Here is a 26,459-nt window from a genome sequence, read left to right on the forward strand (position 1 = left end):
GGTAGTTGCTAACTTTTTTGGACCTTGCACGTCCTTTTTCCCAAAAACTTGCTGATTGGTCCTTTCAGCTAGTAGTTGCTATGTCAACATCGTGTCTGACAAATGCTGTCACTGCTAACTTAAGTGCCTTCAGTACAGACACAAAAGGTCAATACACAGTCATCCCAACAGACTGTTGGCCTAAATACTGAAGAGCACAAAGTAAAAAGTTCAACAGTTCTTTGGCACTTGCTCATTTAAGAGGGAGATGATAGCAGCCCCTGGTTTGACTCTTTTCTTTTCTCTCTCACTATCCTTTTTTTTCTCTACTACTTTCTCTCTCATTCTCTGTCCTTTTCTCTATATCTGTTCCTATCTCTCACTCTCTCTTTTTCTCTCTACCACTTTTTCCTCAATGTCCCCTTTCCCTCAGTGGGAGAGTGAACAGCATAGGAGTCTGGAGGAGAGGGGTCGTCTGCTGCTCTGCCTGCAGTTCCTCCCCACGTCCAGTGTGGTCGATAAGGCCACGGAGAGGGCCCAGGGAGGGCTTTGTGTGGGTGTGCGACGCTGCGCCCACCTAGCCGCCATGGACGTCAACGGATTCTCGGACCCCTATGTCAAAACGTGAGTATAGACGTTGACCGTGATACCAATATACTAGACCTGGGTTGTGTTCATTAGAGCAAAATGTTTTGCAACGGAAATGAAAATTAGTGTTTCTTATTGTACAAGTTCAGATGGTGCTTCCCTGTTTCACACGTTTTCGGACCGTTTTTCTTGTTTATAAATTTTTTGTTTTCTTTTAAATACTTAAGCTGCGCTTGATTGAGCTTGAATTTTGTAACAGAGTGAATGGAATAGTCCCAAAAGTGGAAACTCCTACCATTCGGCACTCCAGGCAGGCTCAAAGTATCTGAAAGAAAACAAATACGTTATTTTTTCCGGTGGGCAAGAGCGGTAGAAAGACATGCAGTGTACAGGGAGTCATGGTTATTAAGATAACTATCTTACTGTATATGCCCTTCGAGTAACATACAGAGATTTACGGACTGGAGCTGTTGCACAATTGCATTTCAATAGTAAATTATTTGAAAACGAGAGAGAGAGAGAGAGAGAGAGAGAGAGAGAGAGAGAGAGAGAGAGAGAGAGAAAATGTACATTCGTGTGTGTGCAAGCCATGGCTAGTGAGAGGGGGAATTTTTCCCAGCGTGACTGATGCATCCTGACAGAAATCGGGAAAAAAAGGAACTGAACATTTCATCCCTTGTCAATGTGTTCACTTCAATTCCGTCACTGGCCTTGAGCTTTCCCTGGAATTAGTCAAAAAAACTGGCCATGCCGAGCTCACTTTACCTTCCTTTCACACATACATAAACACACACGTACACACTTTCTTGGAGAAATATGCCAAACCAGCTATTTCCCCCCTCAGGTTAAAGTACAAGCAAGTCATACAAATAGACATGCCACCGTTTTCCTACTGCCAGTTCACACAATCAAATGTCTCTCCTGCAGACGCTTTCACTCTCACACACACACGATCATGCAAGCAGACACAAACTCATGCATGCAGACCCACACAGGCATACACAGACACGCAGCGTCTCGTTCTGTTTCTTCTCTCGCTCTCTCTCTCTCTCTACCTCGCTCTCTCGCTCGTTGTTCTGTATTAGCACTCAATAAATTTCCCATCTGTTTTGTTGTGTCTGAGTGGGGGGAGAACATCAGGTCTTCGTGCTGCGGGGTGGTGGGTGGAAAATGTGTGTGAGTGAAATGCAGAACACTAGCTCTCTGTCGGTTTATATATTAGAGAATGTGTCAGAGCACAGAGAGAGAGATACTCGGCACAGTTAAAGATTCTGCTGTGTAGCTAAAGACTTCAAGTCTCAGACCGTAAGATAATACGAGTTCACATTCAGAACTGTCCTTGTTATGACACACATAGCTAGAAACGTACTATACAATATAGATTCGGACATGGGAAACATACCGAATAGCACCCTATTCCCTATATAGTCCATTACTTTTGACCAGGGCCTATAGGATCTGATCAAAAGTGAATAGGATGCAATTGGGACACAACCATAGTTTGGAACATTTGGAACGTAACAATATCACGCTCCGAAAGTTATGTTTGGGATTTCATGTGTTTCAGAAGACATTATAATTCTGCAAAAGTTTCAGTGGATGGGGATTTGCAATTACAATAGCAGCAAGAAATCATGCAGAATGTACAGTAGCTTTAAACAGGACCTTGCCTTAGGAACGACAATGGCAAATGGCAACCTATTCCCTACATAGTGTACTACTTTGGACTGCATAATAAATTGAGTTTGTGTTTTCTTAATGGAGCGTGACAGCCTCACATTTCTCTGTATCAGGTACCTCAAGCCAGACCTGCAGAAGAAATCCAAGCATAAAACAGCCGTCATAAAAAAGACTCTTAACCCTGAATTTAATGAGGTGTGTGTTTGTGTGTGTGTGTGTGGTTCTTGTGCTTGTGTGCAAGTTATAATCTGCATGTTTGTGAATTGTGCAGTGTGTGTGTTTGTGTGTGTTATTGTGCTTGTGTGTGTGTTCTTGTGTTTGTGTGTTTGTGTGTGTTTGTGTGCCTGTTAGAATCTGCATGTTTGTGAATCGTGTTTGTGTGTGGCGTATGCGTGTTCTTCTGCTTGTGTGTGTCTGTGCCTGTTAGAATCTGCATGTTTGTGAATTGTGCGGTGTGCACCATGCAGTGGCATGAAGAAAGCTTATTAGGACTATAATCAGTCCTCGTAGACACAATTTAAAATGCCCAATTATATACCATTTTGTAGTACAATACAGCACTTACATTTCACATTGTAGTCATTCAGAGGATGCTCGTACTCCGAGCCATTTGCACTGCGAACATACTAATACATGTTTTTGGAGTTTCTCTGCTCCAGTCCTGGGGACAGCCACTGTTTGGGTTCTCATTTCAACCAATCACTTCTACAGCCTGAGTGCCAATCTGTTTTTGTTATCTTGCACAAACAGATCTGGGATCAGGCTGTCAGTTATGCTGAGCATACATTACACAACTTCTAAAAACATAACAACTTGGACGTGCTCACATTTCGCAATTTCCTTGTTCCAAATCTTTCATTCCGTCCATCCTCAACCCAGGATGTAAAAAAATGCCAACACGCAAACAGTGAGCTAAAAAATGTTAATAAATTGGAATAATTTTACATTTAAATAAATGTATTAGTGTGCACGTTATTATGTGCAGAAACATCAAAAAATGGATTTCACAGAGGTGCAGAATATGGGCTCCCACTTTGAAAAGGCAGCTTCTTTCTTTCCACAGCTCCACCAATCTGTCTTCCATCACCTCCGTACACACGGTGCCTGTTCTTGTTGCTTTCCTCTTCGCCATCATTGTTTTGGTCTCACATGCTCATTGGCTATTAGCAGCAGTCCTTGGCCAATCGCAACGTAGCACTGCTCATGACCAACAATGAAAATTATTGGGACATCTGACAGGGATCTGGAGAATGGAACAGCCATCATTGGTGTGTCCTTAACCCGCTCAAACTACATGTGCCGACGTACTGATCCTAGCCCAAATTCATTTGGATTTCACCCCGATCATGAAAATTGTCATGTTTGATTTTCGGTTTAAGGACCGTATTTTCCGAGATCCAGATTAAGCATAGTCCTGGACTAAAAATAAACCAGGACTATACATGGTATAGGCGATTGTAGGTGATTATCAATCTATTTTAGTGGATTGGTTTTGTTGAACTGTGCAGATACTAATTTTTTAACTCTGCTGGAGTCTTCACTGTAATGGCCATCGAGGCTGCGTCCTATGCACTGCTTTAAAAAAATATATAGATATCTGCTGCTTATATGTCTTGCATTCCCAAACAAATTCACAAAAGGGCAGTTTAGCCAAGCAGAAATAATGACAATGTAAAGCATGACCCAAAAGGACAAATAAAATAAATATATTTTGTCTCTCTTTTTCAAGGTGTCCCACCCTCCTTTCAGAGCTAGTAGCTAGCTGGAAATTCAGAAGGCTGGGACAAAACCAGTATTGCGATACTTGTTATTATCATGGCAAGGAAACAAAACACGAAGCGAATTCAACTTCTTTAGGAAAAACAGCCCTATTGTTAGAAACGAACATCATTTGTCACATTTATTTACTTTCAGGCTTTAGCATACAATATTTTACATACAGCAAGTTTTTAACCTCTTGGGGCTAGGTGGGACGCTAGCGTGCCACCTGTGGTGCACTCCATCAACAGCAGGTGCATTTCAAGAGCGGCAAATTTGAATCCAAATAAATGTCAAAATTCAAATTTTTCAAAAATACAACTATGTTACACCATTTGAAAGATAAACATCTCCTTAATCTAACCACGTTTTACGATTTCAAAAAGGTTTTACGGCGAAAGCATAAATTTAGAGTATGTTAGGACAGTACATTTACAAGAGTTGTGTGTAATGTTTTGTCAAGTCAAAGACAGGGTCACCAAAACCATAAAACCAGCTAAAATGATACACTAACCTTTTACAATCTCCATCAGATGACACTCCTAGGACATTATGTTAGACAATGCATGCATTTTTAGTTCTATCAAGTTCATATTTATATACAAAAACAGCGTTTTACTATGGCATTGATGTTGAGGAAATCGTTTCCCTCCAATAACCGGCAGTCAAGTCAGCGTCAGAAATTAAATAATTAAAATTAGAAAACATTGTTAAAATATTATATTGTCATTTAAAGAATTATAGATTTACATCTTTTGAACGCAATCAACTTGCCAGATTTAAAAATAACCTTACTGGGAAATCACACTTTGCAATAATCTGAGCACTGTGCCCAGAAAAATACGCGTTGCGATACAGACTAGACGTCATGTTGGGGAGATCTAAAATCGAAAATACTATGTAAATAATCCATTACCTTTGATTCTCTTCATCAGATGTCACTTCCAGGTATCACAGGTCCATAACGAATGTAGTTTTGTTCAAAAAAGCTCATCATTTATGTCCAAAAATCTCCGTCTCGTTAGCACATGATGTAAGCCAGCCGGACTTCTCGTCATGAACGAGGGGAAAAAATATATTTCCGTTCGTTCAAACATGTCAAACGTTGTATAGCATAAATCATTAGGGCCTTTTTTAACCAGAACATGAATAATATTCAAGGTGGACGAATGCATAGCCTTTTATAACGTATTGGAACGAGGGTACCCAACATGAAGTAGCGCGCCAGGTGTCTAATGGGACATCACCGTTCCATGGCTCTTGTTCGGTCAGATCTCCCTCCAGAAGACTCAAAACACTTTGTAAAGGCTGGTGACATCTAGTGGAAGCAATAGGAAGTGCCAAAATATTCCTAAACCCCTGTGTCTTTCAATGGGATAGCTTTAAAGTCAATACAACACATCAGGTATCCACTTCCTGTCAGAAAATGTCTCAGGGTTTTGCCTGCCAAATGAGTTCTGTTATACTCACAGACACCATTCAAACAGTTTTGGAAACTTTAGAGTGTTTTCTATCCATATATAATAAGTATATGCATATTCTAGTTACTGGGTAGGATTAGTAACCAGATTAAATCGGGTACATTTTTTTTATCCAGACGTGCAAATGCTGCCCCCTAGACCCAACAGGTTAAAGGACCAAATAGTTCGGTCTGCTTCATGGTTTCATTTTTGGTTATCTTCCCATCCCTCAAATTCAGGGTTGCAAAGTCATTTGAAACTTTCCGCAACAATTGCCACATAACACTAGCCAAAAGAACACACGCAATTGTGGAGCTGGCTAATTGTAATGCACACATGGCAACAACCACCCTGACCATCTGGACTCATTAGCAACACTGTGCCGGGATTCAATCCAAGGCACATTATAGAGCAGCTCACTGGACAACTGACAATGTGCCTTTTAAAGGCAATTTCACCTTTTAAAAGGCAATGGTTTGCATTGTTAGTATTTCCACTTGGCTCCACAGCTCTCTATTTGTGAATTTGTTTGGGAATGCAAGACTTATAAGCAGCAGATACACGACATATTCAAAAGTATGTGGACCCCCTTCAATTTAGTGGATTCGGCTATTTCAGCCACACCTGTTGCTGACAGGTGTATAAAATGGAGCACCCAGCCATGCAATCACCATAGAAAAACATTGGCAGTAGAATGGCCTTACTGAAAAGCTCAGTGACTTTCCATGTGGCACCGTCATAGGATGCCACTTTTCCAACAAGTTAGTTCATCAAATGTCTGCCCTGCTAGAGCTGCTTCGGTCAAATGTAAGTGCTGTTATTGTGAAGTGGAAACGTCTAGGAGTAACAACGACAACGGTGTGTGTGCTGAAGTGCGTAAAAATGGTCTCCTCGGTTGCAACATTCACTACCGAGTTCCAAAATGCCTCTGGAAGCAACGTCAGCACAAGAACTGTTTGTCCGGAGCTTAATTAAATGGGTTTCCATGGCCGAGCAGCTGCACCACAAACCTTTAAGATCACCATGTGCAATGCCAAGTATCGGCTGGAGTGGTGTAAAGCTCGCCGCCATTGGACTCTGGAGCAGAGGAAGTACGTGTTCTCTCGAGTAATGAATCACACTTCACCATCTGGCAGTCCGATGGACGAATCTGGGTTTGGCGGATGCCAGGAGAACGCTACCTGACGAATGCATAGGGCCCACTGTAAAGTCTGGTGGAGAATGACCATTTCCCTGTGCACAAAGCGAGGTCCATACAGGAATGGTTTGTCGAGATCAGTGTGGAAGAAGTTGACTGGCCTGCACAACGCCCTGACCTCAACCCTATCGAACACCTTTGGGGAGAATTGGAACTGCAAGCTAGGTCTAATCGCCCAACATCAGTACCCAACCTCACTAATGCTCTTGTGAATGCAAGTCCCCGCAGTAATGTTCCAACATCTAGTGGAAAGCCTTCCCAGAAGAGTGGAGGCTGTTATAGCAGCAAAGGGGGGACCAACTCCATACTAATGGCCATGATTTTGGAATGAGATGTTCGACGAGCAGGTGTTCATATACCTTTGGTGTAAATAATGTATTTAATGCAGCTACACACATTTTGAACGCAAGTGCATAGGTCCTAGGATGTAGGATCGAATACAATACAGTGAAGTACTGTATGCTGTCGATTTAAATTGGCTAAACTGGAGTGAAACTCAGCAAACACATTGGCTGCCACAGGACCAACAATGAGAAACTGAATCTGTTACCATTCTCATAAGGAAATTTAAGAAATGCTGTTCAACAGTGTGTTTCTATGTTTCTTTCATTGCTTTACTTTTTCTACCCAAGTTACTAGACATGCATACACTACTTCTATATTAATTATCCTTATAGGGCCCATTGTTCTCTATCTCTCTATCTCTCGTTAATGATTGCCTTTTGACCCGCCATCCATCCCCTGGCTCTCTGCAGGAGTTCTTCTATGAGATCTCCTTCACGGAGCTGTCCACCAAAACCCTGGAGGTCACCGTCTGGGACTACGACCTAGGGAAATCCAACGATTTTATTGGTGAGTTGGCGACTGCGCCACCCACAGTCATAAGTGGGATTCTAGTCATGGGCGGCCTGGTTGCCAAATTGGGCAAGTTTCTTCATTTTCTTAACCAAGGCCGTGGTTCATTCAAAGACACGGTGGTGTAAAGTACTTAAGTAAAAATACTTTAAAGTACTACTTAAGTAGTTTTTGGTGGTATCTGTACTTTACTTTACTGTTTACATTTTTGACAACTTTTACTTTTACTTCACTACATTCCTAAAGAAAGAGTGTGCCCCTGGCTATCCGTAAATGTAAAAAACAAGACAATTGTCCCATCTGGTTTGCTTGATATAAGGATTTTTTTTAATTATTTGTACTTTTACTTTTGATACTTAAGTATATTTTAGCAATTACGTTTACTTTTCATACTTGAGTATATTTAAAACCAAATACTTTTAGACTTGTGTCATTTTCTATTGCGGTATCTTTACTTTTACTCAAGTATGACAATTGGGGACTTTTTCCACCCCTGGTCAAAGCACTGATTTTATCAGTGCAATTGCTCCAGTTCTTCAACAGTGGTAAGCGCAGATGCAAGCAGCTACGGTTTGGGTGGGGTACAAGAACCCGACAGCACCCTTTAGCCTGTAGCTTTCTGCTCGCGTACACACAGTAACGCTGAAAAGAGATCGAGAATGACTGACTCGCAGGCTTGTGGGCATCAGCAAAGATTTACTAGCATTTGTGAGGGTTGGAGAACTATTGCTTGATCGCAGATCACAAACCGCTGGTGACATTGATAAACAACAAAGACCTGGACAATGCACCCTTTTGATGTCAGTGGCCGCTATTCGACTTGATGAAGTTCAACCCCATTGAGGGAAGAACGGAAGAACCTGGTCGTCGCCGATGCCTTGTCTAGGCACCCCAAACCAGAGATGGACGATACAAGGTTGGAAGCAGATGTCCAGGCTATGGAAAGGATCATACAGTGCCTTCAGAAAGTATTCATACCCCTTGACATTCCACATGTTGTTGTGTTACAGCCTGAATTCACCAATGTAGATATAATAGCCCATAATGGCAAAGAGAAATCATGTTTTTAGAAATTTTAGCAAATGTTATTGAAAATGAAATACAGAAATATCAAATTTACACCCCTGAGTCAACACATGTTAGAATCACCTTTGGCAGTGATTACAGCTGTAATCAGCTGAGTCTTTCTGGGTAAGTCTCTAAGAGCTTTGCACACCTGGATTGTACAATATTTGCTCATTATTCTTTTACAAATTATTTAAGCTCTATCAAGTTAGTTGTTGATCATTGCTAGACAGCCATTTTCAAGTCTTGCCATAGATTTTCAAGCCGATTTAAATCAAAACTGTAACTTGGTGACTCAGGAACATTCAATGTTGTTTCGGTAAGCAAGTATATTTGGCCTTGTGTTTTAGGTTATTGTCCTGCTGAAAGGTAAATTTGTGATGTTGGCAGCAGACCTCAGCGAGTTCAAGGGGAAAACGTTCCTAGTCTTCATAGACTACTACTCTTGGTGGCTCAAGATCTTGAAATTCACAAAGACAACTAGTGAGGCAGTCATCTGAAAACTTCCAAGCATCTTCGCAAGGTTCAGAATACCTGAAAAATGGTGACAGATAATGGCCCACATTCTAAATCGCAGCAACTTTGAGATTTCTCAGCCAAGTACGACTTCAAATGCACAACTTCAAGTCCATAATATCCCCAAGCAAACGGGATGGTGGAATGGGAAAATGGCAAAATTCATCCTCAAACAGAACGATTCACAGCTCGCACTATGAGCTACAGGGACACTGCAAAGGAACCAACACGAGAAAGTCCAGCCAGACTCCTTATGGGAAGGAGACTCCACACGACAGCTCCTACTCTGAAACAAAACCTGAAGCCAGCATGGCCAAACCTGGCCACTGTAAAGCACAATGATGCCAAAGCCAAACGCGCCTATGAGAAAATGTACAACAGGAGGTACTCTACCAGACCACCTTGTGCTCTGCAGATTGGCTACAAGGTTCGCTTGAAAACGGATGGAGCGAAAGAGTGGAAAACGACCTGAGTCATCCAAAGTAAGCGCTTCACACCATAGTCCTTTGTCGTGCAAACATAGCATGGGGACTCGACAAGACGGAACCTCCAACACTTGCAACGCGGTCAGGACGCACAGGTAAAAGTAGGCAAAAGTCAATTGACCAAATTTGCTAAGCTTGCTAGATAACCTCCTTCAACGAATGACAGAATATCGCGTTTGATTATACAGATAGCTCATGAATAATGGGGAGATGAAGAGTGGCAATATACTGAACAAAAATATAAACGCAACATGCAACAATTTCAAATATTTTACTGAATGACAGTTCAATTACAGGAAATCAGTCAATTGAAATAATTAAATTAAGCCATAATCTATGGATTTCACATGCCTGAGCAGGGGCGCAGCCACAGGGTGAGCCTGGAAGAGCATAGTCCCACCCACTTGGGAGCCAGGCCCAACCAATCAGAATGAGTTTTTCCCCACAAAAGCTTTATTGCAAATAGAAATACTCCTTAGAACCCCCCCCCCCCTCCACCACCAAATTCTCAAAAAAGACGTGGAGGGGGCATATGGTAGAGAAATTAACATTTAATTATGTGAAAACAGCTCTGTTTGACATTACTGCAATCAGCATGCCAATTGCACACTCCCTCAAAACTTGAGACATCTGTGGCATTGTTGTGTGACAAAACTGCACATTTTAGAGTGTCCGTTCATTGTCCCCAGTACAAGGTGCACCTGTGTAATGATCATGCTGTTTAATCAGCTTCCTGGGATCCCGGTTACCCATGTTAATCCCTAGTGGTAACTGGTGCTACCTTTGAACTCTCTGGTCCCAGAACAACAACGATCACCTTTGCCTCAGAAAAGTGTGATCCAGGACAAGCTCCTACCGGTCTGGAAGCATTGTGAAGCCTGCAACCAAGTTAACCTTTTAGTTAGGGAATGATATGGGGCAGAATAATCCCCTTTTCTTTTCATCTTGGTGTACCCATTACCCTGTAGTTTTGAAAGACTGAAAAAGAAAAGAGAAATTGGTCAAATAAAATACCTTTTTTTTTAACTGAAGAGTTCATGAAATACTTAGAGTTCCAGAGAAGAACAGAAAGAGAGAAGAAAGAAGTTATATCAAAAATATAGAAAAGCATGTCGTAAAAAGCTTTGCTATTAAAAACAGTGTAGTGCTTTAGCCCACACACAGTTGAAGTCAGAAGTTTACATACACTTAGGCTGGAGTCATTAAAACTCATTTATCAACCACTCCACAACTTTCTTGTTAACACACTATAGTTTTGGCAAGTAATTTTTCCAACAATTGTTTACAGACAGATTATTTCACTTATAATTCACTATATCACAATTCCAGTGGGTCAGAAGTTAACATACAATAAGTTGACTGCGCCTTTAAACAGCTTGGAAAATTCCAGAAAATGTTGTCATGGTTTTAGAAGCTTCTGATAGGCTAATTGACATCATTTTAGTAAATTGGAGGTGTACCTGTGGAGGAATTTCCAGGCCTACCTTCAAACTCAGTGCCTCTTTGCTTGACATCATGGGAAAATCTAATGAAATCAGCCAAAACCCCAGAAAAAAAATGACAGACCTCCACAAGTCTGGTTCATCCTTGGGAGCAATTTCCAAATGCCTGAAGGTACCACGTTCATCTGTATAAACAATAGTACGCAAGTTTAAACACCATGGGACCACGCAGCTGCTCAGGGAGGAGACGCGTTCTGTCTCCTAGAGATGAATGTACTTTGGTGCGAAAAGTGCAAATAAATCCCAGAACAACAGCAAAGGACCTTTGAAGATGCTGGAGGAAACAGGTACAAAAGTATCTATATCCACGAGTCCTATATCGACATAACCTGAAAGGCCGTTCGGCAAGGAAGAAGCCACTGCTCCAAAACCGCCATAGAAAAGCCAGACTACAGTTTGCAACTGCACAGAACTGTTTGGCCATAATGACCATCGTTATGTTTGGAGGATAAAGGGGGAGTCTTGCAAGCCGAAGAACACCATCCCAACCGTGAAGCACGGAGGTGACAGCATCATGTTGTGGGGGTGCTTTGCTGCAGGAGGGACTGGTGCACTTCACAAAATAGATGGCATCATGAGGTTGGAAAATTATGTGGATATATTGAAGCAACATCTGGGTCTTCCAAATGGAAAATGACCCAAAGCATACTTCCAAAGTTGTGGCAAAATTGCTTAAGGACAACAAAGTCAAGGAATTGGAGTGGCCATCACAAAGCCCTGGCCTCAATCCTATAGAAAATTTGTGGGCAGAATGATGGGGTCAACTTTGGGTCATGATAGGGGCTGCACCAAATGTTTTATGTATTATAATAATTGATTTATGCTTATGTTGTATTATTAGAAGGGGAAGGGCTATAAGACCCCTCCCCCACTACATTTATAGGGTCCTGGACTATAGATGAGCAATATATAAATTCATTATGAGGTTTAATGTTGTTCCACAGTTCTGTTCTAGTCTCTGCTTCTTATAAGAAACGGTCTGAGAAATGTGTGAGTTATTGCAGTCAAAATAGGGTGTCTCTGAGAAAGAGCCTCAAGGCTAAAAGAGATTCATAGACGCAGAACCCTGCAGGGGAGTGAAAGAGATAAGAGACTAGTCAGACATACCACTATAAAGCAACTTGGGGAGTGGAAAATTACTGCTGAGCCCTTAGAAAACACTGGAACTATTGTCTCTCCTGTAAGTTTGTAAAACTGTTTGTGCATGGGCTTGGTCTCATGAGTAGAAGGCATTGACGTAGGCAGTTACATCACTAGGGATTGACTGCAAGCATATTAAAAGCAACTTGGACTTTTCCTATTTTGCAGAACTCAGGAGAGACATCAGTTGCATGTTTGATGTTTGATCTTTGACTTCTGTCTACAGCTGTATTTTTGATTAAAATTGTTATGATTTATAAGTGCACATTTTGAGTATTCCTTATTTGTTAAGTAAATGATGGAGCCCAGAAAAGTGGAACCAACAAGAACTGAAAAAGCATGTGCGAGCAAGGAAGCCTACATACAAGCCTGACTCAGTTACACCAGCTCTGTCATGGAGGAATGGGCCAAAATTCACCCAACTTATTGTGGGAAGCTTGATGAAGGCTACCTGAAACGTTTGACCCAATTTAAACAATTTAAAGGCAATGCTACCAAATACTAATTGAGTGTAAGCAAATTTCTGACCGACTGGGAATGTGATTAAAATAAATAAAAGCTGATATGAATCATTCTCTCTACTATTATTCTGACATTTCACATTCTTAAAATAAAGTGGTGATCCTAACTGACCTAAGACAGGGAATTTGTAATAGGATTAAATATCAGGAATTGTGAAAAACTGAGTTGAAATGTATTTGGCTAAGGTGTATGTAAACTTCCGACTTCAACTGTAGTTATACACGGTATGTTGCTTGCTTATATACTGTATGTGAACCTAGTTATTATGGGATCAGCCATCTTGCTTAAAAACTTCTTAGGGATAGGTGTTCAACTAGCGGGACACCAGCCGACAACATCCGGTGAAATTGGAGTGTGTGCAATTCAAATAAATAATCGTAATATTAAACATTCATGAACATTCAAGTATCTTATAATTTAAAAGCTTACATTCTTGTTAATCTAACTGTGTTGTCTGATTTCAAATAGGCTTTACGGCGAAAGCATACCATGCGTCTGAGGACGGCGCCCCACATCAACATATTTTTCAACCAGCACAGGCTTCATAAATTCACAAATAGCGATTTAAATAAATCACTTACTTTTGAAGATCTTCCTCTGTTTGCAATCCCAAGGGTCCCAACTACAACATGAATGGTCATTTTGTTAGATAAGACTTCTTTAAATCCCAAAAAGTCAGTTTAGTTTGCGCCATCGATTTCAGTAATCCACTCGTTCAACATGCAGACAAAGGAGTCCAAAAAGCTACCGCTAAACTTCGTCCAAACAAGTCAAACGACGTTTCTATTCAATAGGAAAGGAAAATTAGTAAGCGCGCGCCCTCGCGCGCCGAAAGACTGATATTGTTCCGGTGCTCTTCTCACCAAAACTCAAAATTTTTGCTTGTTTTTCAAAAAACAAGCCTGAAACCTTCAATAAAGACTGTTTACATCTAGTGGAAGCCATAGGAATTGCAATCTGGGAGATGGATTGACATAGAAACAATAGGTTTCCATTATAAGAGCCTGGGAGCTCAAAAAAAAATCCTATTGGATTTTCTTCGGATTTTCGCCTGCCATATCAGTTCTGTTATAGTCTGACATTATTTTAACAGTTTTAGAAACTTCAAAGTGTTTTCTATCCAATGCTACCAATTATATGCATATCCTGGCTTCTGGGCCTGAGTAACAGGCAGTTTACTTTGGGCACGTCAGTCAGGCGGAAATTCAGGAAACTAGACCCTATCCCTAAGAAGTTTAAGGGGGAGATGTGGCAATATGCTGATAGGCTAAAATCTATTTAATGATGTTAGGTTAAGTTCAAGCACGCACTGCCAGACATGCGCAGTTAGACCAATGATGTTCAGCAATAAAGACCCATAAAGATATCTCCCTGTATATCATTTCATTTATACGTTTATACAAATTAATACAGTGTACCAGTAAGACAGCAGAACTTTACAGTCTCTTTTATTGAATCCCGGCCCAAGACTTGTTGGGCAACAACTAGAGGTATTCAATGGTTGCGTTCCAGGCCGACTACATTGCAGTCACCTGCCAGAAATCTCAACTCCTGGATAAGTGTTCATCAGCTAACCCCGTTATAAATAATCTGATCCTGACTGCAAAGTTAATAACTTGGAACGCATCAATGGTTGCCTGGCATGCCATCTATTGCTACACAGATTGTTTTGTAACTTCATTTTTCTGTCTACATCTGCTAGGAGGCGTGTCCTTAGGCTGTCACTCACAAGGAGAAACTCTCCAGCATTGGATAGACTGTCTGAAGAACAAGGGCACAAAGGTGGAGCGATGGCACACGTTGACCAATGAGCTGCCTGGATCCACATTCCATGAATGAAAAGGGGCCAATAATAATATCTCACCACTGTACTGTTTTTGGCCAAAATGTTTGGCTAAATTGGGATTATGGATGAAAAGGTATTCATCATTGCATGTTATGAAGATGTATTCTGCATGACTTGAACATTTGAGTTCAGAAAGAAATGGTAGGGGTGTGGGGTTAGTTGAGCCAAAGGGGTAAATTAAGGCATCCTAAGAAGCCATACACAACATTTATAATTTGGCCAAATACTTAGGAAGCGGTCATCATTTCATGGAGTCTGTGAAGAAGGGTTTCCTAAACTCGGTCCTCAGGACCCCAAGCGGTGCACTTTTTCTTTTATTCCCTAGCACTACACAGCTGATTCAAATAATCAACTAATCATCAAGCTTTGATCATTTTAATTAGCTGTGTAGTGTTGAGGCAAAAAAAATTAAACGTGCACCCCTTGGGGTCCCGAGGACCGAATTTGGGAAACGCTGCTGTGAAGGAAGAAACCCGGAAAAAGTGGGACGCAAGTCAGTTCCCAAAAAATGATTTTCACCAAGTCAAATTAATATGTGTTAGAGGTTTCATGGCGCTTGTATTTTAACCAAAGTAGATCATTTTAAGATTGTTCTATACATCAGTTGGGGTCTTTATGAGCTTCAATATGAGGTCCTAAACCTAGCATGAAGTTCATCCTTGTAGCTGTGTGGGCTAATATAGTCAAAGTGTTTGCATTTTGGGTAAGTTGAGCCAATGGCAATGTGGTAAGTGTTTTCTTCCCAGGCATAATGCAAGGCATTATCGCTGGGACATGAGGTAATAACAGGGCATGGCCTAGGTTAAAAATGCTTAAAATGATACAGACAAAAAGTGATTGTGATTGTGTTGAATTGTGTTTGGAAAATAAAGATAGACATGGTTTTAAAAAGATAGTGGTAATATTTCATTCAGTACAGAAATGTGTAGCCAAGTTTGTCCCGCAGCTCAACTTACCCCATACCCAATGTAAGTTGTGCCAAGAGATCACTTTTTTGGGACAAACTAGGCTTTCAATATTTAATGTTTAATATTTATATTTAATATCTACACAACATCCTGAAATATATATAGATATCTTTGTTAGAAAGAATACTATACTGTATGTCCCTTGATGGAATGAGGCTGAATGTTAAAAATGGCTCAACTTACACCACACTCCCCTAAGTAGAGAATATTTCCTATACTTAGGCAATACATAATTATCTTTTACGTTACAGAGGGCCATATCCATTCTGTATATTTAATTTTGCGCTCAGTGTTCAGAAACATAGCTCCCTAGGCTACTAAATAGACCTCCTGTGAAAAAGGGAAATCATGTAAATCGTGTCTAAGGAAGAGAAAAAAATGAATTATTTTGTCAATTTACTCCTCATTATTCATACTGTTTCGTTTGTTAATTCTTCTAAAATTAGATTTCGTTCTTTCATTAACTTCTGATTCATCCTGACCTGGAAAATATCCCCCTGTATATCGCTTCTCACTGCCTGAATACCTCTCCCACAGCAATAACGTCTTGCCTAATGCTTCCAAAGAATTCTAAATGGGTCTTATTAGTAACAAACATTTTGTATCGACTGATGTAATTGCCATTAAATTATCTGCAAATTATAATTCATTTGATTAATAGTGCAAAGTAATAAGACAGTTGGTTCTTTGCATGTTTGATGTAATAAAAATAAATGTGACTCTCTGACTTACGTCTCCTCCATTTTTGGTGAACAGACACAAATGCTTGAAGAGCATCATTTCAAGATGTAGGCCTACATCTCTGTGCTGTTCCAGATTTTCTCGAGTCACATTGGGATGACTATCCTTGTAAAATAAATATGTACTTTGTTCAAGTAAAGCATTGTGGAAATGCTTTACTTCTGCCTTTTTTTGTTTTTTGGACAGTCTAGGGCTGTGGCGGTCATGACATTTTGGCAGCCGGTAACTGTCATGCAATTGACCATTAATTGTAGAATAAAAAACATGAGCTGGCGCAAACCCAGAAAAATGTATTCGTGTGGAGGTGCTGACTAACGGCGAATTAACTATAAACTATCAAAATAAAGAGAGTCGCACCCTCCATACATAAACTCCCAGTAATTTATTAGGTATTATGCCAAAACGTTGGTAAATATAAATTACTGGGAGTTTATATAAGGAGTGTGCAACTCTCTCTATTTTGATAGTTTATAATTGAACATTAATTAACATAAACATGTTTAGCATCTCCAGGCTTCCACACATAGTCTACAAGCCACTGATGCAGACCTTTGGAACATCTACATTTTAAATATGGCCTATATCATAACAATAAATACATGATTTATTTTAGGCAGGTCTAAATAAGCATAATATGATGAAAATATAGCCTATTTCAGAACAACAGAATAATAGCATATTCTGAGTCATCCTTTTGTTTGGCCCTGATCTGGCTATGCCATATGGACGTGGACTAAAATAGTTAATTTAGCAGATAATATTTGCTTATAGTAATTTCATAGTAAGAAGAATACATTTTAACATTGCTGAGTAAAATAGAAAGGATATTTTTCCCAAACGATTTCCAAAGGAGTGCGGACATGTGGCTATTCTGTGTTAAGCGGTCCTCTTATATGCTTAAAATAGAGTTATTTATGCAAATGTAGTTGTGATACAAACCTTAGGCTATACACTGAGCGTAGAAAACATTATGAACACCTGCTCTTTCCATGAAGTAGGCTGACCAGGTGAATCCAGGTGAAACTGTTGGTTAAGGGCTTGTAAGTAAGCATTTCACGGTAAGGTCTACACTTGTATTCGGCGCATGTGACAAATAAAGTTTGATTTGATTAGCTTTGATTTTGAACGCTATGATCCCTTATTGATATCACTTGTTAAATCCACTTCAATCAGTGTAGATGAAGGGGAGGACATAGGTTAAAGGAGGATTTTTAAGACTGTAGACAATTGAGACAGATTGTGTATGTGTGTCATTCAGAGGATGAATGGGCAAGACAAAAGATTTAAGTGCCTTTTAACAAGGTATGGTAGTAAGTGCCAGATGCACTGGTTTGTCAAGAACTACAATGCTGCACTCAACAGTTTCCCGTGTATATGAAGAATTGTCCACCACCCAAAGGACATCCAGCCAACTTGACACAACTGTGGGAAGCACTGGAGTTAACATGGGCCAGCATCCCTGTGGAACGCTTTCAACACCTTGTAGAGTCCATGCCCTGATGAATTGATGCTGTTCTGAGGGCAAAAGGGGTGGTGCAACTCAATATTAGGAAAGTGTTCCTAATGTTTTATATACTCAGTGTATGTTTTGATTTCTAATACATTCTAAGGCTGGATGATGCGATGATGCGATGATGCGACTCTCATGATGATTTGAAAAAAGTTGCATGAAAGGCAAAGGCTCTGCTCTGTTTCTTGCGCAGGTGGGACACACTTCGTCAGTCTCAAATTGTTAATTTGACAAGCACTTAATAATATTCTCACCCATTAGACTATTCTCAATTTAATCTGGTCTTTATATATAGCCTACTAATATATGTGTATGAAGGTAAAATAGAGACATGAGTGTACAAGAATGTAAAGTATGATTTGCACATGTAAAATATGAGTTGCACCTGTATAATCAGTTTTGCAGTTGCAAACATGTAACTTCTTTTGAGAATCAGTGCAACAACACTTGCAAGCAGGTAATGTGATGTGTGAATAAATACCAACAACACTTGCAAACATGTAACATGATGTAACATGTAATCTTCTTCTTTGAATCAAAACTAAATTTGCCGATGTCAAATCTGTGCGCTCTGAGTTTTGTCACTAATTCTGTGCTTTTAAGAGCTGCTCTGCAGGAAAGCAGCAGAGAAAACATTACAGCTCTGGTAGGCAGGGTTTTCTCTTCAGATCAATCAGGTGAGGTGGTGTCATTTTGGAACGTGCTTTCACGTTTCACAAGGTTCCGATCTGGAAGCAACTTTGTTAAAATTACTAGCTAAATGATTATTCACAGAATTTGAAAGCTAGAGCAAGGGGATGGCGAAGAAGAATTAAAACGAGTATTTGGACATTCCCTTTCAGTCCTTATATACTGCTACACAGACAAGTTATATAAGCATGATTTACATGATTCATTATTCATTATTAACGTTGGTTCCTGCATGTGACTGATTGATACCTCACAAGGCTTCTTCTCTCAAAGCTGAGACCTTAAAACTGAGATAGTCCTTTTGGTTCCCAGAGCAACGTTGTACAACGTTGCTTATCAGTGATTGTGTAGATTTCTCCCATGTACAATCAATCAGTCACTCGCATGAACCCAACCAAGTTGGTTAGAGAAAAGCAGCATTGTGCTAAACATACGATCTGATACACACAGAGAAACTTCCATCACACTCCCTCCTTTTATCACTCTGTGACAACTATTGTTACATTTTAAGCTAAGCATTAGATTATTACAAGTAAAACCAGACACTTCATCCTTTCAAACCCTTCATTCTGGGTTGAACAATCTAACTAGTAAGTGATCCTTATTCTATAGCCCTTACACTTGTAAAACCATTGCAGTAGAATGGTTTAACTTAAGACCTTCATTTCATAGTGTTACACACATGCTTTATTACACAATTTCATTCATGTAAATTATATCATCGTGAGCAGCACCTTCAATGAGTTCCTTATAGTCCTCATTATCTTCATTATTGTCATTAGCAAATGGCATTTATTTTAGGCTGATCAAATGAACAGTCTCTCCTGCAGTTGCGGAAGTGAACATAATAGTTGCTGAGACCTGTGAGACAAAAGAAGAGCACAGAGCTTTACAACACAAAATCAATGTTATAACACACAAGGACAAATACTCCCAACATGGCCCATTTTGCAAGGTTCACAGACTATGATTCAAACATAGATGACAGCCAAGCTGTCACCTCCCACTCTGTATCTTTATTGCCAGAGTAGCTTCTGACGGTTTCTGATAATGACATTTCAGCTGGAACTTTTGACTTTCTTTACTTCCTTCGGGTTCTTAAGAGAGTGACAGTAAAACACTTGAAAAGAAAAAGAAAACACAAATATAAAGTATTAGTAATGCGTTAAGCTATGCATAATCATATATGGCAAGAAACAAAGTTTGATAACATGACAATTCCCACTCTCCCTTCGCCTGACTCTATATCTTTGGGATACTGTTCTGCTGGGATGCACAAAAATGAAGGCTCTAAAAACATTGTCCATTTGGAAGACCCATTTGCGACCAAGCTTTAACTTCCTGTCTGATGTCTTGAGATGTTGCTTCAATATATCCACCAAATTTTCCTCCCTCACGATGCCATCTATTTTGTGAAGTGTGCCAGTCCCTCCTGCAGCAAAGCACCCCCACAACATGATGCTGCCACCTCGTGCTTCATGGTTTGGATGGTGTTCTTCAGCCTGCAAGCCTCACCCTTTTTCCTCCAAACATAATGATGGTCATTATGGCCAAACAGTTCTATTTTTGTTTCATCAGACCAGAGGACATTTCTCCAAAAAGTACCATATTTGACCCCATGTGCAGTTGCAAACTGTAGTCTGGCTTTTTTTATGGTGGTTTTGGAGCAGTGGCTTCTTCCTTGCTAAGTGGCCTTTCAGGCTATGTCGATTTAGGACTCGTTTTACTGTGGATATAGATACTTAGGTACCTGTTTCCTCCAGCATCTTCACAAGGTCCTTTGCTGTTGTTCTGGGATTGATTTGCACTTTTCGCACCAAAGTACGGAACGCCTCGCGATAGGGCGTGGCGCGAATTACAAACTCCTCAAAAATCCCAAAACGTCCATTTTTCAAACATATGACTATTTTACACCATTTTAAAGACAAGACTCTCCTTTATCTAACCACAAAGCAAAACATTAGATTATGTCAGGAGAGTACCCAGCCAGAAATAATCACACACCCATTTTTCAAGCTAGCATATAATGTCACAAAAACCAAAACCACAGCTAAATGCAGCACTAACCTTTGATGATCTTCATCAGATGACACTCCTAGGACATTATGTTATACAATACATGCATGTTTCGTTCAATCAAGTTCATATTTATATCAAAAAACAGCTTTTTACATTAGCATGTGACGTTCAGAACTAGCATACCCACCGAACACTTCCGGTGAATTTACTAAATTACTCACGATAAATGTTCACAAAAAACATAACAATTATTTTAAGAATTATAGATACAGACCTCCTTTATGCAATCGCGGTGTCCGATTTTAAAATAGCTTTTTGGTGAAAGCACATTTTGCAATATTCTAAGTACATAGCCCAGGCATCACGGGCTAGCTATTTAGACACCCGGCAAGTTTAGCACTCACCATAATCATATTTACTATTATAAAAGTTTGATTACCTTTTGTTGTCTTCGTCAGAATGCACTCCCAGGACTGCTACTTCAATAACAAATGTTGGTTTGGTCCAAAATAAACCATCGTTATATCCGAATAGCGGCGTTTTGTTCGTGCGTTCCAGACACTATGCGAAATGGTAAAGAAGGGTCGTGCGCATGGCGCAATTCGTGACAAAAAAATTCTAAATATTCCATTACCGTACTTCGAAGCATGTCAACCGCTGTTTAAAATCAATTTTTACGCCATTTTTCTCGTAGAAAAGCGATAATATTCCGACAGGGAATCTCCTTTACGGCAAACAGAGGAAAAAATCACAAAGGCGGGGGCGGTCGGGTCACGCGCCTAAGCCCAGAGTCCCTTGATCGGCCACTTGAGAAAGGCGATAATGTGTTTCAGCCTGGGGCTGGGATGACGACATTCAGGTTTTTCCCGGGCTCTGAGCGCCTATGGACGACGTAGGAAGTGTCACGTTAGAGCAGAGATCCTTAGTAAAAGATAGAGATGGAAAAGAAGTTCAAGAAATGGTCAGACAGGCCACTTCCTGTAAAGGAATCTCTCAGGTTTTGACCTGCCATTTGAGTTCTGTTATACACACAGACACCATTCAAACAGTTTTAGAAACTTTAGGGTGTTTTCTATCCATATGTAATAAGTATATGCATATTCTAGTTACTGGGTAGGAGTGGTAACCAGATTAAATCGGGTATGTTTTTTATCCAGCCGTGTCAATACTGCCCCCTAGCCCTAACAGGTTTTAAAACTCTCTTGGCAGATAGTGTAGTCTACAGCTTATCATAGGTTACTCTACCTCAGGCGAGCAATAGCTCGAGACTTCTTTAATATCAGACATCGCGCACCAGCTATTATTGACAAATAGACACACCCCACACCCCTTGTCTTACCAGACATGTTCTGTCCTGCCGATGCACGGAAAACTCAGCCAGCACTATATTTTCCGTGTTGTTGTTCAGCCACGACTCAATGAAACACAAGATATTCCAGTTTTTAATTTCTCGTTGGTTAATAATATTGAATGGAAATCATTCAGTTTATTTTCCAATGATTGCACTTTGGCCAATAGAACAGATGGTAGAGGCGGTTTACCCACTCTCTGACGTATTCTGCCCTCTGTATTTCCAATTTCTTTTAGAATATTATGAACACATTTTCAGTGAATCAGCCATATGATATGTCCACCCTGTTAATTACTTTCACTTGACTATTTTAATAATATTTACATTTTCATAAAACTATTGTGTCCCCTTGTCAACCCTGTCCATTTGTTCTGGTCAAATTATAAAGAAATAACAGATTTTGTGTACAATGTGTGGTTTTATACAGAACTTCATCTAATTTGCACCTTATCTTTCTAAATTGGCGTCCTGCTAGCGGGACAACTTCCGGTAAAACTGGAGGGCACGCAATTCAAATAAATAAAAATAAAATTATGGATATTAAACATTTAGGTAAATATAAGTGTCTTATATCGGTTGACAGCTTAAATTCTTGTTAATCTAACTGCACTGTCCGATTTACAGTAGGCTTTACAGCGAAAGCATGCCATGCGATTGTTTGAGGACGGCGCTACACATCAAAATATTTTTCCACCGACACAGGTTTCATAAATTCACAAATAGTGATTAAATATTCACTTACTTTTGGAAAATCTTCCTCTGATTTGTCATCCAAAGGGACCCAGCTATAACATGTAGTGTCGTTTTGTTAGATAAAATCCTTCTTTATATCCCAAAAAGTCTGTTTAGTTGGCGTCATCGATTTGAGTAATCCACTCATTCAACATGCCAGGATAGGAATCCAAAAATCTACCACTAAACTTTGTTTCAACAAGTCAAAATACATTTCTATTTAATCCTCAGATACCCTAAAATGTAATCAAACTATAATATTTAATACGGAAAGCAGTATGTTCAATAGGAAAGCAATATTAGCAGTTGCGCGTTGTCTTCATGGCGCACGCACACACGAATATCCAAGCAGATGTCTTGTACTAAAACTCATATTCTTACTCGTTTTGGAAGAAACAAGCCTGAAACCTTGAACAAAGACTACTGACACCCAGTGGAAGCCATATGAATTGCATTCTGGGAGCTAGATTTAATTATTTCCCTATACGTTCCATTGTAAGAGCAAGGGCTCTCAAAAAATATATATTTCCGGTTGGTTTATCTTTGGATTTTCTCTTACCATATCTATTGTGTTATAGTCTCCTACATTATTTTAACATTTTAACACATGTGTCTTCTTTCCAATGGTACCAATTATATGCATATACTGGCTTCAGGGCCAGAGCAACAGGCATTTTACTTTGAGCATGTCAGTCAGGCGGAAATTGAGAAAAAAGGAACCTAGCCTGAAGAAGTTTTAACCTCTATGGGATCGATGTCCCTATACCGGGATGGTTGAGCTAACGTGCGCTAATGTGATTAGCATGACTGTTGTAAGTAACAGCAAACTTTCCAGGACGTAGACATGTCTTATATGGGCAGAAAGCTTGAATTCTTGTTAATCTAACTGCACTTTCTAATTTACAGTAGCTATTATAGTGAAAAATACCATGCTATTGTTTGAGGAGAGTGCACAACAACAAAAATCTTTTATCACGGCAACTGGAGTGATTCATTCATACATTCACCTCTGAAGGTAAATAATGTACTTACATTCAGTAATCTTGCTCTGATTTGTCCTACTTAGGGTCCCAGAGATAAAATGTAGCATAGTTTTGTTTGATAAAATCTATTTTTATATTCAAATGTAGGAACTGGGTTCTACAGTTTGAACCCCTGCTGTCTCTGGCTCCACACCCACCCCGCCCGGCCATCTAGATGTGTGAAAGTTAGTGTATAAACTAATGATATTCATGCATGACATTCCCGGGAGTGTGTAAACTTACATTTTGTATGACCATATAATTTGTGTATGTTCTCTATAGTTATGTACTTGAAAATGTATCATTTCACCAATTTGGGCAGGCTTGATACAAAATATTGCCCAGTATTGTAATGCTTCACTGGATCAATCTGAAACTTTGCACACACACTGCTACCATCTAGTGGCCAAAATGTAAATTGTGCCAAAACTACAATGTTATCATGGCCTTTCTCTTGCATTTCAAAAATGATGGGGTAAAAAATTAGAAAATGCATGTTTTTATGGTTTGTTTTACCTTTTACTAGAGCTAATGTGTTGCATTATCCTACATTAATTTCACATTTCCACAAACTTCAAAGTGTTTCCTTTCAAATGGTATCAAGAATGTGCAGAGAAAAATAGGAGAAACTCCCCAAATACAGGTGTGCCAAGCTAGTAACGTCATACCCAAGAAGATACAAAGCTGTAATCGCTGCCAAAGGTATTTCAACAAAGTACTGTGTAAAGGGTCTGAATGGTCTGAATAATTTCCGTTTTTTAATACATGTGCAACATTTTCTAAAAACCTGTTTTTGCTTTGTCAATATGGGGTATTGTGTGTAGATTGATGAGAAAAACAACAACTTAATCAATTTTTGAATAACGCTGTAACGTAATAAATTGTGGAAAAGGTCAAGGGGTGTTAATACTTTCCGAACACACTGTAGGTTATCATGATTAAAATGGTGTAGAACTTCAATACATTTTGAAATATTTGGTGAAATAGACAGACATGTCCCTATTTCCCCAAAACAATGGCAGTCTAAAGGTTTTAAGAGCAGTATTTGATTTAACCAGCTTAGGGTTATTGCCTTATTTGTGTTTAAAATGTTGTGGTTTGAACTAGGCCTCTATGTGAAAACGTGGCAATAACCTTTCATTCATTTCACAGTTCTACTCCTCTGATGGCATGGCAGGCAGGCAGCACACTCCTGAAAATTAACTGCTCAGGAAAGCAAAGGATCTTTTGAGCGCTACCAGATAAAACAATTTTTTTATGAATTTTCTATGTCCAGTGTCTGTGTTTATATTTTAAGGGGGTGTTACTTTGGCAGATAATGTTAACCATCTAAAGAAAGTGTCTTTTTAAAGAATTTACAAAATGTATGGTGTTTTTGGTTTATGCGTATGGACCGTTCGTGTAATTGTTATGCTATAAATGGTTATTTTATGGTTATAAGTGATAAAATGAACTAGCAAATATTTTATATTTTGCAATTCTGAGTAATTATTACTTCAGTAAGGATATACTTTATTCAATGACCTGAGGTATAGAAACTTTTGGATGGTCTGAAAAAAAAACAACTAATGTACTGCAATTGGTAAATATATCCAATAGGTGGCAGCATAAGACCACGAATGACATTTCAGAAGATTCATTTTCTGCCTGGATACACCGCTCCCCCTCGTAGGAATAGTTTCAAGTTTTTATTTCACATGCACAAGTACAATGAAATGCCTTTCTTGCAGACTCCAAACCCAACAATGCAATAATCAATAACAATGTAACACTAGAAAAAAACCTACAACAAATATGAAGAACACAAGTAAGTAAGCATACTATATACAGGGTTCGTTCCAATACCAATGTGCAGGGATACTGGAGTGATGGAGGTAGATATGTATAGGGGTAAGGTGACTAGGCATCAGGATATAAGATAAACAGAGTATCAGCAGCTTGTATGAATGGGTGTGCGTGTGTGTAGTCAGTATAAATGTATGTGCATATTTGTGAGTGAGCAGATGATGGAATGTGTGTGTGTGTATGTGTGTGTAGGGCCCTGTGAGTGTGCATACAGACAAAAATAAAAAGGTCAATGAGGATACAAGGTTAACTCAGATAGTCCGTGTAGTTATTTATCAGTCTTATTGCTTGGGGAAAGATGTTCAAGAGCCTGTTGGTGCCAGATTTGATGCACCAGTACCGCTTGCCGTGCGGAAGCAGACAAAATCGTCTATGGCTTGGGTGGTTTGAGTCTTTAACGATTTTCTGTGCCTTAATAACACACCGCCCAATATATAGATGTCCTGGATGGCAGGGAGCTTAGTCCCAGTGATGTACTGGGCCATACGCACTACGATCTGTAGTGCCTTGCGGTCAGAAGCCGAGCAACTGCCGTACCAGGCAGTGATGCAACCAGTCAGGATGCTCTCGATGTTGCAGCTGAAGAACCTTTTGAGGATCTCAGGACCCATGCCAAATCTTTTTAGTTTCCTGAGGGGGAATAGGCTTTGTCGTGCCCTCTTCACGACTGTCTTGGTGTGTTTGGACCATTCTAGTTTGTTGTTGATGTGGACACCGAAGAACTTGAAGCTCTCAACCTACTCCACAACAGCCCCGTCGATGAGAATGGGGGCGTGCTCGTTCCTCCTTTTCCTGTAGTTCACAATCATCTCCTTAGTCTTGGCTACGTTGAGGGATAGGTTGCTATTCTGGCACCACACTGCCAGGTCTCTGACCTCCTCCCTATAGGCTGTCTCGTTGCTGTCTGTGATCAGGCCTACCACTGTTGTGTCGTCTGCAAACTTAATGATGGTGTTGGAGTCGTGCCTGGCCATGCAGTCATGGGTG

At 39.9% G+C, this 26,459-nt stretch overlaps 1 protein-coding gene across 4 annotated transcripts in view; it reads left to right on the top strand.

Moving 5' to 3' along the window:
• The window catches only part of LOC106579398 (double C2-like domain-containing protein alpha), an 86,628-nt gene extending 70,339 nt beyond the window's left edge, over positions 1 to 16,289 (top strand). For 2 of the 4 annotated variants that reach the window (XM_014159246.3, XM_014159247.3), the window contains 4 exons: positions 413 to 603; positions 2,361 to 2,442; positions 7,419 to 7,515; positions 14,451 to 16,289. In XM_014159246.3, coding sequence (XP_014014721.2) covers positions 413 to 603; positions 2,361 to 2,442; positions 7,419 to 7,515; positions 14,451 to 14,587 — 507 coding nt within the window. In that variant the 3' untranslated portion in view covers positions 14,588 to 16,289. The remainder of the gene's footprint in view (positions 1 to 412; positions 604 to 2,360; positions 2,443 to 7,418; positions 7,516 to 14,450) is intronic. The other 2 variants (XM_014159249.3, XM_014159248.3) reach the window with 2 other exon arrangements.
• Positions 16,290 to 26,459: the final 10,170 nt, after the last annotated feature.

Source organism: Salmo salar, chromosome 19 (genome assembly GCF_965601325.2).
Source record: "Salmo salar chromosome 19, fSalSal1, whole genome shotgun sequence".
Taxonomy (NCBI): domain Eukaryota; kingdom Metazoa; phylum Chordata; class Actinopteri; order Salmoniformes; family Salmonidae; genus Salmo; species Salmo salar.